The sequence below is a fragment of the Anas platyrhynchos genome, chromosome 2, assembly GCF_047663525.1.
Source record: "Anas platyrhynchos isolate ZD024472 breed Pekin duck chromosome 2, IASCAAS_PekinDuck_T2T, whole genome shotgun sequence".
Classification (NCBI taxonomy): Eukaryota; Metazoa; Chordata; class Aves; order Anseriformes; family Anatidae; genus Anas; species Anas platyrhynchos.
Genome location: NC_092588.1, coordinates 38,033,887 through 38,046,996, shown reverse-complemented (window position 1 = coordinate 38,046,996; position 13,110 = coordinate 38,033,887). Strand labels below are relative to the sequence as shown.

Sequence of the window (13,110 nt, the reverse complement as noted above, 5' to 3'; positions counted from 1 at the left end):
GAAACGACCACACGCATAAAGCCATCTGCTGTCTTAGATATGGAGGTACATACCAACATGCAGTGCTGTCATTTAAAATATATGGTTGACCCGCTGGAAAAACAGCTGGATAATGTTGATTTTCCAGACTTCCAAATATTCTTGCTGAACAGTAAAAACACCATGGTGGTTTTGATTGACATTTTAAATGGAGCACACTCAGATGATACCTATGCTTCAGAAGTGAGAATTTGTTTCTGCTTCCATTTCAATTTTTCTCTCCCAAGGAAGGCTAGCTAGGCTGTGAAACTGGGCTAGGACATTTTGTGGCAATTAATTATTTGTGGTGATTAATTACCTCAGACTTAGTTCCCCATCCACTGTAATTATGTTCTATTTTTACAGGAGCTAAGTCTCCAGCATGTATTGTGTTAAAGATTGGCAGAGGGTCTGCCAGGCCAGGACTCTTGTCTATGTGATACAAACAGTTGTCTTCTTGTGTTAAATTTTAACTCAACCAGATCCCAAGCATTATCCAGGCTGGTTGTTGGGAAGATTTAGTTGAGACAGAAGGAAAGACGAAAGGTCTTCAATTCAGATATATTCATTTATAATTCTAAAGTTGCAGCACTCATGCCACATTTCAGGTGAGTATTAAACTTAATATAGTGTGAGGTTGCTACAAGACTTAGGAAACATTGCCTGAGAAATCATGGAAGCTGGTCCACCTGATGTCAACAGACAAAAATGCTTCAGAACAGGGGCTTGAATGTAGGTAACACATGAATTATATGAGGCCCTTAAGACAGTGGGACTCTATGCTGTCTTTGTGTCCCTATTGAAGTACTACACAAAAGATGTGATTAAAATCAAAAGGAAAAAAAAAAAAACAACTCAGTTAAAAGTGCATGACTCATGAGCTTTAATATGATCTCAACTCGAAGTCTAAATCGTGTAATGCCAACTGGCCTGAAAGATGCAGACTGGAAGACATTGTGCAAGGTTAGATTTGAGCGAGGCAACCCCTATAGAAACTTCCCCGGTGTGGCCGAATACATCAGGTCACAGCCTGTGAAAGTTACCTGACCTACTGGTGTATGAAGAACACAAGGATCTTTTGTTTGTGGGATTCCACTATGCATAAGGACATGGAGGCTTTGTTTCCATAAATTTCTTTATTACAGCAGTGAGGAAAAAAATAGTAATGCAGTTAAAGTGGGCAGGAGTACTTCTGAAAGAGAAGTCCTAGCTTTAATACTAGAGCCCACATACAAAAATCCCTAATTGCTGTGCAAACTTGCACAAACATAGACCATTGCTTTGTTCCTTGGCCTGAAGGCATATGTTAGATACACAAAAGCAATATGAAACAAACATAGGGGACATTTATTCAAAAAGTATTTGTCTTAATCTCCACAGCAAAATGTAATTACTCGTCAATTGAAAATGCTTTATGCAACACTGGCCTATTATGAATCATATTTCTTTGTCATTGAGTATAGTTATAGAACATATATTGGAGGATGGTATATAGGCCAGTAAACCATCTCTCTCACACCAAGTTATTACGTTAGATTGTGAGCTGCATTGATGCATATTGCCAAAATGTTTTTCTGAGTATCTGTACTGTTAATATTCACCAGAACTAAAGGACATTTTCAAAAGTAGTTTGGAATCTTGTTGAGAATTGAGTAATTTTATTTCTTTCTTCCTAAAATTGAAGTTATAACAAAACATTTTTTCAGCAAATGGAAAACTGATGCATTTGGAAAATGGAAATCTGAACACAACAGTAGGCTGTGGTGACTTAGAAAATAGTGATGATTGTTTCAGTCATTACCATGCACTTCAGAGAGATGTCTGAATGGCTTATTTTAAGACATGGGGCTAAGCAGCTTCTAGAGAAAAAAAGGCATTTCTTATGTTTCAGAGTTTGGCATATACTAACGCCTCAGTTGGATTCCTCTTCATATTGAAGGGCTGAGCATAGTACTTGAATCATTCAGTGTCTTGAATGTGTGGGTCAGGTGGGCTGCAAGGCATTGGCTAAATGCTCCAGCTAATGTGGCTCTTGTGTGAAGAGGAGCAGCCTGGGGCCTACATACAGAGCTTGGAATTGCATTGCTCCCAAGCTGGCACACATCTGAGCACCAGTGCAAGGAGGAAACTTGTATCTTGCTGGTACAGATGCAATATTTTTTTGTGTGTGATGAGTTGAGAGCAGAGATAACCAGCAGTGGTCATGCAAGGTAGATTTGAGAGATTTTTTTTCGTGTTTGACTCAGGGCAGAAACTTTCCACTGTATGCTGGAAAATGCTGCAAAAATATGTAACTTTTTAAACTCATTTTAGGGCAGTAGATCAGCCACAAACAAAACATTGGCAACAAGTATTAATTAGGTACTATTTAATAATTGAACTTGATACTCCAGAAAAGAGAACAAAAAACTTGTGATTTGAATCCATTCTGTGTCAAAGTCACATGCACAGTTCTTGCTGTCACATACTAGAAATATGTAAATTGCCATTTTGCATAATCTCTTGAATCAGCTGCTTTTCTATATTAAAATGCAGTCATAAACATTATACATGTCACATTACTGTAAAAAATACACAGTGAAAACATTTGGGCAAACACTTGTTTTGAAAAATTTGGCATAAAATCTTCCCATTGAGCATCCAGTTTTTGTTATTTCTCTCTGGAGATTTTTTTTTTTTTAATGAAAAAATTTTATTATGCTTTAATGAAAGCTTCAGGCATATGAATAAGAAAATAATCTTACAAGTTATTCACAGTCACACTATTGAGTCTTGATCAAGTGCTGCAGTACCACAGGATGCAATTTATTAGTGATTCTTATCAAAAGAGAAGAGATCTCTAATTGCATAAAACAGCTAAGGCTTAAACTGAGTTTACCATAACGAGCAACTGGGTACTACAAACATATCCTGCAGGTAATGAGAGTTACCCCTAACTCTAAAAGGTATCCATGAGAAAACTGGCTCTTTAAAATGATATCATGCAACATGCAAATGCTTGCTCCTGCTACCTTTGAAAAAGTTCTCTTTTAAAAGTTCTCTGTAGAGAAAGTGATTTTACTCTAAAACTCATTTCCAGCTCCACACTGAGAGGCAAACTCCTAGCCCAAAACATAGGAAACGGAGGATAATGAATCTCTGTAACACACTCATCAGTTTCTCCCATCATAGCTCAGTGGGCAAACACTGGAGCACACAGACCTCAGAAAATGAAATCCTCTTGAATTTTCCCATTAAGCTAAACCCATTCAGCTTTTGTCACTGCCAGAAATCCCAATACTTCACTTTCTTACTCATTTATTCTGCTTCTTTTTGCCCATTAGAAGCAAAGGACAAGCTACGTTTCCCACCTTGAAGACAGAAATGAATTTAAAATGGACTATCCCTGAACAAGGTTCTCCTTCAAGGGTGTAGACAAGGAGATAAAGATAAATGGCAGGAATGGGCAGCACAGCAGAAGCTCCCTTGATGTCACATTAAGTCTGGTTTCTTCATTGGTCTTGGATAACTCAGGGAAGTTCTGTCCCTTAGGCACCTCCATCAGTAAAATGTGATTTATCTACTTGCCAGTCACCAGGTCTGTCACAAGCATGAGCTGAGACTCATTCCTGCAAGCACTTGTATACATTATTTTGTTCGTGCAAAGTAATCCAGTAAGCAGTAGTAGAAGCTATGTTGCCTAGGAGGACATTAAGTGCTAACAGATCCCATGGTTTCTCAGGATCAGACCTTTAATGGATTTAATTATTTTTTTTATGGATTCAACATAGTAGCTATGCACTAAATATTTTGAATGCATTTGAAATAAATAAGGAGTCACTTCCCTATTCATGTTTAAAGAATGTGTCTCAAATAGTTTATATAGACCAGAATAAATTAATAAAAGGTGATAAAGGTGAAAACGAACAAGAACAAAAATCACGAAATGAAGCAAAAGGATCCCAGTAAGTGTTCTGCAGCAGCCCTCACTGGCATGTGCCTGTTCTTGCTTTCAGGTCCCAGTCAGTGGTGGAAGCCGGCACACTGAAACACGAGGACCTGGGGGAAAGCGAGAACACCCAGCCGCTGCTGGCCCTGGACTGAGCTCCTACTCGCCAGTCATGGAAACATTCACAGACTTCCACCATACCAGAAACCCACAGAGCACACGATACACACTCACACATGTGCACGCGTTTTGCTTGAGAACAACTCCTTCATGTTTCTTGCCCAAGTAATAACTGCCACCAGCCATCTGTCTGTCCGCAGGGCCAAAGCTGAACAAAATTTCTATTGACACAGGATGTAAAAGAAGACACAGCAGGGGTCTGTCCATATGTAAAGAACTTGTTTTTCTTTTTTCTTTTGGTCTTGTGGCATTAAAATATTGGAAGTGGTGGGACTGCATTCTCCTTTCAAAGATAGCAGGGAGTGTCAGTAGAAGTTTTCCTGAAGCCACCGGCAGGGATGCTCGGTTTTATAGAAACCAAGGTTAAATGTGTTTTAAAGCAAGGCATCTTAAATTTAAAGTCTGTGCTGAAATTAGCAGTTTAAAGTGGTTCAGAGGGCAGAAATAGCAGCATCTATAGCGTGCTCGAATTCTACAGAAGGATTTAGCATTAAAAAAAAAATAAAAAAAATCAATGCCAGCATAATGCCATTCAACATGACACTTTGTGATTGCCTCATCCATACTGCTTATACGGGGTCACTTATTTCATATCTAGCAAAAATTATTCTTAACTTCTGAAGCCCTTATAAAGCTGTCAGCTAAGTGGAAGGAGCTGTGTGGGCAGCAGACAGACAATTTGGAATGCAATTATTTAATTTTAACGATGTGTTTTTCCACAGGCAACTCCAGAGCCTATTAGATGTGTGTGTGCGTGTGTGTGTGCGCGTGCGCAAGGGGCGTACTAGGGAGACCCATTGGACACATTCACCAGTGATTAATGGCTCAATCCAGATTTTTTCATTTAGGTCACAACAACAAATGAAAGCTCTGCAGAGCCATTTACCCCCTTCCCTCCTGCAGCCAGTGAAAGGTGTAGCCAGAAGGGTATGCTGATTGCAGTTGTGGGCCATGGTTAAATGAGAAAGAAAAACTTAAAATTAATTATTCAGTGCAAGCATCTCCTAGAAAGAAATGTGGACAAACAGAAGAACTGAAATGCCAAAGATCAGTTTGTTATCTCTCTCTTTGCTCTACCTGCAAAAAAGAGTCCCATCCCTTCACTGAAATGGAAACCAGATTAAAGAAATAAAAGAAAAATCGTTATCAAGTTGCATGTGCAGTGACTTTATTTCCTAAAACAGTTACAACCACTGTACACACCTTTGTCTTCAATTTAATTGCCATGCATTGACAATTACTAGAACACGTGGTTGGCACCAACATATCAAAAATAATAGTGTAAACCGTATATAGATAAAATGAGATGATAATAGGCAGCACAAGAGCTTTTCGTACAACTCTGGAACATCCACTGAATTCATTTATAAACACTACACTGGAAGTGATGGTCTAGTTCAACTGGACATGGTCATCATTAACAAATGGAGCAAATAAATGCTGCCTTCATTTACAACATTTTAAGCCTGCACAAGCAGAAAGGACATTGACAGACTCTGTTAACACTCCTGGGATTTACCTGCTTGTGTACGTACAGAATAGCCTCATTCACAATAAACTTCTGCAGAAGTGTGTTACTGATACAAAGCCTGGCCTCCATAGCAGCACATCTTTAAGGCAGTGAATGTTCCCAGCAAGGCAACACAGGAATCAGAAAAAGAAGCAGATGCTCTGAGGCGTGCAGCAACATTAAATAAGACGATTGAGCCCATTTGTCTTTGGAATTTCTTCCATTCCCCCTCCCCTGGCATAACAACATAGTACAAAAAACTGCTCTCCTCCCCCCCATCATGAAGATGCACAGACATTGGGATTTGTGACAGAGAACTTGCTTAAAGCGTAAAGTAAAACAAACAAAAATAAATGAGACAGACATTGACTACTATACTGCAGCATTAATGAAGAACTACACTTTGGTTTGCATTTTTTCTCTGTTAAGAGAAACTTACCGCCACTGCTATTGAATCTTTGTGATGACCCATTACTGTTCTTTCAAGTGGGAGATGTTTTGCCCAAGAACTGCAAGTATCACTGAAATCTAGCCCTTGAAGATTAATTATTGAAGGTCAAAATTATTTACTTTTTGACTGTGACATGAATAAATAAATATAGATATATAGGGCATCATATGTAACTGTAGGATCTTATACAGATTCTGTGCTTGCAAGCAAGGTAGCTACAGGCGGGAAGGAATCCACCTCTTAACATTGTGACAAGTACATACTACCTTACAAATAGGAGGCTATACTGCCCTGCTCTGGCACTTCCCTCTGTAAATACATCTAAAGAACAAAATGTTTAATTTGCAATGGCTCTCCATTTAAAAAGCATTTCCATTCACTTCATCCATTGGCATTTTCAATGTGTAAAAGCTTTTTCAACATGAAATACTGGATGGCAAAGAGGAATACATAAAATAATATACCACTTATTCGCTGCCTAATTTCCATGTTTTGCTATATATATCCTCACCATTTATGTACTTGATTCAATAAATGTATCTAAAAAAAAGAGATGCTCTCAGCTCCTTGACAGGTAGGCAGATAGTCGAATCACTTTAGCATTGCAGCAGCAATTCACAATACACCTTGTCACATTCAAGGCACTTAAGATTGCAAATGGCCAATATGTCATTATAAAATTTAATGAAGAGTGCTACTTTGGCACACACAAATTTTGGTTACATTACTTTGATCTATTTGTTGATTGCAACCTGAAAATATAACATAAGAGACTTCAAAGGAATGATGAAACAATCTGAAGGACAGAGTGAATTTTTATAAATAAAGCTCTAAAATTTTTAGCATTGCTTTAGTGTTTATTCAGAGCTATAGAAACTAAAATGCAATATTAAAATACTCCTAAGCCACTAGTTTTAGTTTAAACAGTTCTTGATTCCTCCTTTACAAACTATTTCTTTATTTTACAGAATTACAAAATAGTTTATAATTTGTACTGCGTTATCACTGTACAGAGATACAAAAAAAGCCTGACTTAATTTTTTAATTTTATTTTACTATGGCCTCTTGATATAATAGGTACATTATTTCAAGTTTTGTACATGATTCTCCTAAAGCTCTCCAAAAGTATTTCTGTATGCGTTAAAGTGTGAAACAAATCTTTTCAGCTTTCATGATGATTAATTGAGAACTGTTACCTTCTTGTAGATGGTACTCTCTGTTATTGTTGATTTGGAAAACACATTAAAGCCTAATTAACATTGCTGCCTAAAACTTACTCTTGATCAGAGGAGTATAAGTATGTTTTATTTATTTTTAATAGTCAAAAAAGAAATTAAAGTGCACACCTCCAGAAACTGGTTACAACAAATTATGGTGCAATCACCATGTGTTATGTGGCATTACAAGATTTAATTACTTAATAAAATACAAGTCTGAAAAGCATTCAATTGACGGAAATGCAAACCTGTATTTTGCTTAGCAAATGTTGCATTCTGATCATGCCATATGTGCTGTAGTGCCTGTAATACTTAGGTACCATGACGTTGTCTCTGCAGTACAAAACCACTGAACATTAAAGAAATAAGACAACTGTTCAGTATCCTTTGGACAATGAAGCCAAAGTTGTAAAGACTAAGTAATGTTAATGTCTCCTTGCATAGTACCTGTCTCTCACAACCCATGCTAGAGACGCCACTGCTCTTAACAAGCTTGATGAGAGCTGAGCATCCTAGCACACCTATCCACACCCCACTGGTTTTGCAGGTCAGTTGATAACAGCCAGTCATAAACATCAGTGCAACCTCTGGTCTGTCTTCCCTTTTAGTGTTCTCAGAAGTTAACAGTGGAGGGTCCTGCACCCTCCATCTCCCATGAAATAGCAGAGATGCAAAAATCAGCAGATTGCTTTAAACATCCACAAAGATTTCTCTCTTGAAAATAAGGCCTTTTCACCATATAGCAAATTCTGTATGGCAAATACAGAGTATGTTGTAAATGGTATTGTGATAAGATTGCTTCAGTATTCAACATGCATTTCAAGACAAAGAGAATACCATAAGCTCAATTAAAGGATCATTCAAGCACTCTGTAGGATGCTGGCAGCAGAAGTTAATACAAGTTAACCTGAAGCTCTTTGCTTTGCATTCTGGCAGAAAACCTTGAAGGACTTTGTCCATCTGTTCCAACCTCAAGGAATTCTTCATTAATATTTTTCTGCTGAATGACCATCCAACCTAAAAGGAGCCCGTGGAAGGAGGTGCCTCAGACTCTTGCTGGGTAGAAAATAGTTATCACAACACAAGCTTTTATAACAATAGGAAGAACAGCAGCTCACCACATAATCTTAAGAACTGTTGAGCACTTTAACATCCAAGTCTACAGATGTCATATCTACTCAACGTCTTCCAGAATCGCATTACAAAATTGAAGGTCACCTGCTAAAAGAACTATTTTGTTTTAGAAGAACAACACTAAGAAGCTGATTATGCAAGTTTCTATTCTCTTGCTTCCCTGGAAATGCAAAGGCCACAGTTGGCAAAAATGAAATTTGTTCATATACAGTGTTTTCCTTCTGCTTATAGCTAGAGATGCACTTTGAATATACATTATTTTTAAAAATAGTGGTTAATTAAAAATTTGTTCATAATTATGCTAGAAAAATAGGTAGAAAAAATACAAAACACACATAACCCATTCACATTATCTACAGTTGATAACATAGGGACATGTTTTACACCTAAAGCAGTTAACATTGCAACTGCACATGATTTTCGAAGTTGATTGTATGCATACGTCTATAAATAACACACATGCTGCTACCCAGATAGAAACATGGGAAGCATTTTCTGGATGTAGTATAGCCAATCTTGTACCTGAACATGGCCAAGCAGGTAACTGATTGGTTTTGTATGCATAGTACAGCATGGCAAAAACATCTGCACATTCCTCAGCTTGAAAAACCCGACCTATTGCTCTTTGGCTGTCAAGATTTGTATTTTCAGACTTGCAGCCAGAAAAACAATACATATCAGTGCTGTATCAGTGTGGAAAAAAAAAAAAAAGAAAAAACAAACAAATAAAAACATGGCTTGCCTTTTTTTTTTTTTTTTTTTTAACTCAAGTCCTCTGTAATTGTAAAATGCCATTATCATCTTTTCTAACCCTTATAATACTGGTATTCCTCATATGCAGGATAAATTAATCCTGCATGCTTCTATTTGCATACTCTGAAGGGTCCTCTCTCCTATGCTCTTCACATCAGAAGTAACCCCTTATATAGCAGGAAGGGTGCGTCTCTGTTGTGCTGATAACTCAGGGTGCCACACATCAACAATAAATATCAGCCGATAATTTTCAGCATCCTGCCACACTTCATGCTCGAAAGAGTCATCAAAAATAAGAACTTTCCCTTCTTCCCAGGTTCTGCAACACAAAAAGAGAACATGCGTTAGTGTAGTGTTTGAAGTGCCATGGCGGTTTTTATAGGCAAGATATAATTAAGATATAAGAGTATCTCAGTCTTAATTGACATAAAAGTAGAGAAAGATCAGTCTAATGAAGCTTCATATTATTGAGGGATTGTTTTCTCTTCCTCTGCATAGTTATGCCCATATGTGCCCACATACATATTCAGACATTTGCAATATTTGTTATTTATTTAATTTTAATGAGCTTAGTCCAATAACCTGGGAACATTCATCAAGCTTAGAGGTACTGGTACAATAATCAACTTCTCCACTTTTCTAATCAGATATACACATAATGAGTAATGGAAACTGGCGGTATGATGAGCAAAATGTTTTGAAAATAAATTATGCTACATCAGTCTGCTTTTTCTGAAAATCAGAACAACAGACTTAAGCCCTGATCCTGCTTTATAATATCAAGGGTGTTATCAGTCTTGTCCCATAAATCCATTCAAAGCACAGAGCCTACAGATTTTTCTTCAGGGGAAGGTTACAATGACATAGTGTATGCTAGGTCAGGTTATACTTTTGAAGCTGAACTGAAAGGATGAGGCCACATAATTTAAACCTCTTCTGCTTGCCAAGTAATGCTAAGGCAGAGGAGGTCACTGAAGGGGACCTAACCACTCTGGGTAAGCATTCATTGTTACGTGGAAAAGCCAAGTTTTAACAGCAAAATCTTTCCAAGATCTGCACCTCTGTTAGGCACAAAAAGAGAAACATAATTTATTCAAACTGGCTTATTTTCAAGAAACTCCATTGTTTGGAAAAAAAAAAAAAGAAAATTAATATTAATGGGGGAATATTAATGGATGAAAGAATCAGTACTCCTTTCAGCTTTATGAAATATAAAATCACAAAATAATTAAGGTCAGAAGAAACCTCAAAAGATTATCTGTTCCAAGCTTCTGCTGAGAGCAAGTCTTACTGCAAAGTTGGATCTAACTTTGAGGCTAGATGAGATATCTCAGGTTATTATCTACTGGATTTTTGAGTATCTACAGTGATAACCATTCCATCATCTCTTCTAGTGTTTCACCAGCCTAATAAATGAACATTTATTTCCTTGTGTCTGTTGTCTCAGAGAATCATAGAATATCCTGATTTAGAAAGGGCCCACAAAGATCACGGAGTCCAACTGCTGCCTCCACACAGGACCACCCAAAAATCAGACCGTGTGTCTGAGAGTATTGTCCAAATAATTCTTGAACTCTGACAGGTTCAGTGCTGTGACCGCTGCCCTGGGGAGCCTGTCCCAGTGCCTGACCACCCTCTCGGTGAAGAACCTTTTCTTAACACCCAGCCTGACCCTCCCCTGCCATACCTTCATGCCATTATTAATGTCTCATTCTATATCTACAAACCTCCAAAAAGAGTCTGTCTTGTGCATAGTTTCCCACTGTTAGCTGAAAACAGTAACCAGGCTCTCCTTTAGCCTTCTCTTTTTCAACCTCCAAATTCTTTGAGTCAACTCAGTAGAGGACTGGAGCATGTCAGTTTTTTTTATAATGTCAGCTTTTTTAAACCTAATCAGCTTTTTCAACCTCCACAGGAGTCCTTTTAGTTTATCAGTGACTTTCTTGTGCTGAAGAGCCCCCAGACTGGACACACAACTGCAGCTACTATATCTTGTGTTCAGAAGAGAGGGAAAAAATTGCTCCCCTCAAACTGCTTCATCAAAATGACAGCACACGTTGCTTGTCCTCTAGGACCTTCAGTCGTTTTCTGCAAAGCTGCTCTCTATCCAGTCATCATGTATCCTATACTGTTGCAAAGTGTTAATCTGTTATCAGTTTCAGGACTTTGCATTTGCCTGTGTTGGACTTCATGTAGTTTCAGTTGGCCCACTTCTCTAGCCTGTTGAGATCTGGATTCATAATTTTGAGAAGAGGTTTAGTGCCTGGTTAACTGCAGAGTCAGTGCTGAAAAAAAATCAGCATATGATCAGTGAACATTAGCGTTAATGTCACCACACTGTAAAATGTGCTAGCCATTTGTCATTGTCCCTCTGATCTCAGACTTCTTCTGCACTTAGACACAGCAGCTGGTTGTGTGTTGCATGGTTTGTCTATCATAAAGTCAAGCAGTGGCATAAGCAAAGCAAATTTATTTTGCATTGCAACAAGACAGAAGCATGAGTCTGATTATTCATCCAGTCTCACCCAAGAGGGTGCAACAGTCAGTCAAGTCACTAACAGCCAATGTTACCTTCTAAAATCACTCTGCAATGACTACATAATAAAGTTTTTCAACAAGATCCCTTGGGAAGCAAAGCAATCCATAAGGATTGATATCCTTAAAAGGAATTAGGAACTGCAAACAGTAGTGCTGAGAAAGAAGCAAAGTTAATCATAATCAAAGATGGAAATACATTGCTTAGCCCATTCATGTGTTCATTCACACGGAGATTTTCTTTATTTTTTCTCCCCCAAAATCGGGGTGAAAATGAGATTCAGAGTCCTAAGTCATCTGTGTATTTTGAACATCATTTAACTCAACAAAAGCAAAAAAAAACATTGATGGAGCTGTGCTGTAATGTTCTGAAGGCAAATGGAAATTGAGATAGAAATGATCATCTGACCATATTTAAAACAGTGGACAACCAGCATAACAGTGAAAAATTCACACTGTCTTGCATGTGGACATCAGACACGAAGGCCCACATAACGAGCCTTTTGCAGGTTTCAAGTATAATCATGTGTTTTTTTTTCTGGTACCAAATCATCTTTCCAATAAATAAAAATGTTCTATGTCATACAGGCCCCAAGTCTCTGCTACTGCACTAGAATTACATTGGTATTATTCCAGTCAATGCTGTAATGTGGCAAAGAATCAGGCCTTTTTTTTTTTTTTTCACCCTCTAAATTAAATCAAGCCTGAACAGGACTGCACTAAATAGCCTGAAAGTGTAGCTCAGTAAAGGACAATAAAAACTCCAAGCATCCAGATGAAATAGATTCAGAGGTTAAAAGCACGGATCTATCATTTGCATCATACTGGGTCAGGCTGCTTTGCACAACAAAGAAGAAGTCATAAAGTTGACAGAACTATTAGCCCCTTTTGGATAGATTACAAAAAACACCATTAGTATGCAAATAAATATTTTCCAGATGCCTTCATGGTGTGAGAAACACTTCACAGTGGGACCACAGGGAGGATATTATTCTTGTCTGGTGCTGAACCACTTTGGGTTAGGGCTTTATGTCACCTGCACAGCTGTTATTTCACCTGTCACAGGTGAGATCTTGGACCAACTTCTGCTTAAGGCTGTAATTCTGCAGCTTTGTTTCAAAACATGATGACCATGCCTGACAGAGATGTTTGATTTCGATAACTAGATATTATTTACCTCCCATTTTTGTGCACTGTACCCTGTACTTTACAGAGCTGGGACTTCAGAATGGCCCAACAAGCTAAAATTACTATAGCTGTGCTGAATAACATGAGGTGCACAATCTCCTAGCAGCAACATAAAGACTCCTGTGCAAGTGATGGAGTAAAATTCAGTATTAGACAAAGCTAAGTTGCGTGTACATCAAAGGATGAGCTGAAGAGT

The 13,110-nt window shown here is 38.0% G+C and overlaps 2 protein-coding genes across 17 annotated transcripts in view; one reads left to right on the top strand and one right to left on the bottom strand.

Annotated features, from left to right (window-relative positions):
* CLVS1 (clavesin 1) overlaps window positions 1-9,200 on the top strand; it is a 107,185-nt gene extending 97,985 nt beyond the window's left edge. The window contains exon 6 of the mRNA XM_038175371.2: window positions 4,014-9,200. Within this exon, the coding sequence (XP_038031299.1) occupies window positions 4,014-4,101 (88 nt within the window). The 3' untranslated portion in view covers window positions 4,102-9,200. The remainder of the gene's footprint in view (window positions 1-4,013) is intronic.
* Window positions 5,270-13,110, bottom strand: part of ASPH (aspartate beta-hydroxylase) — a 114,438-nt gene continuing 106,597 nt past the window's right edge. For all 16 annotated transcript variants that reach the window (XM_038175366.2, XM_038175370.2, XM_038175360.2 and 13 more), the window contains one exon: window positions 5,270-9,510. In XM_038175366.2, coding sequence (XP_038031294.2) covers window positions 9,360-9,510 — 151 coding nt within the window. In that variant the 3' untranslated portion in view covers window positions 5,270-9,359. The remainder of the gene's footprint in view (window positions 9,511-13,110) is intronic.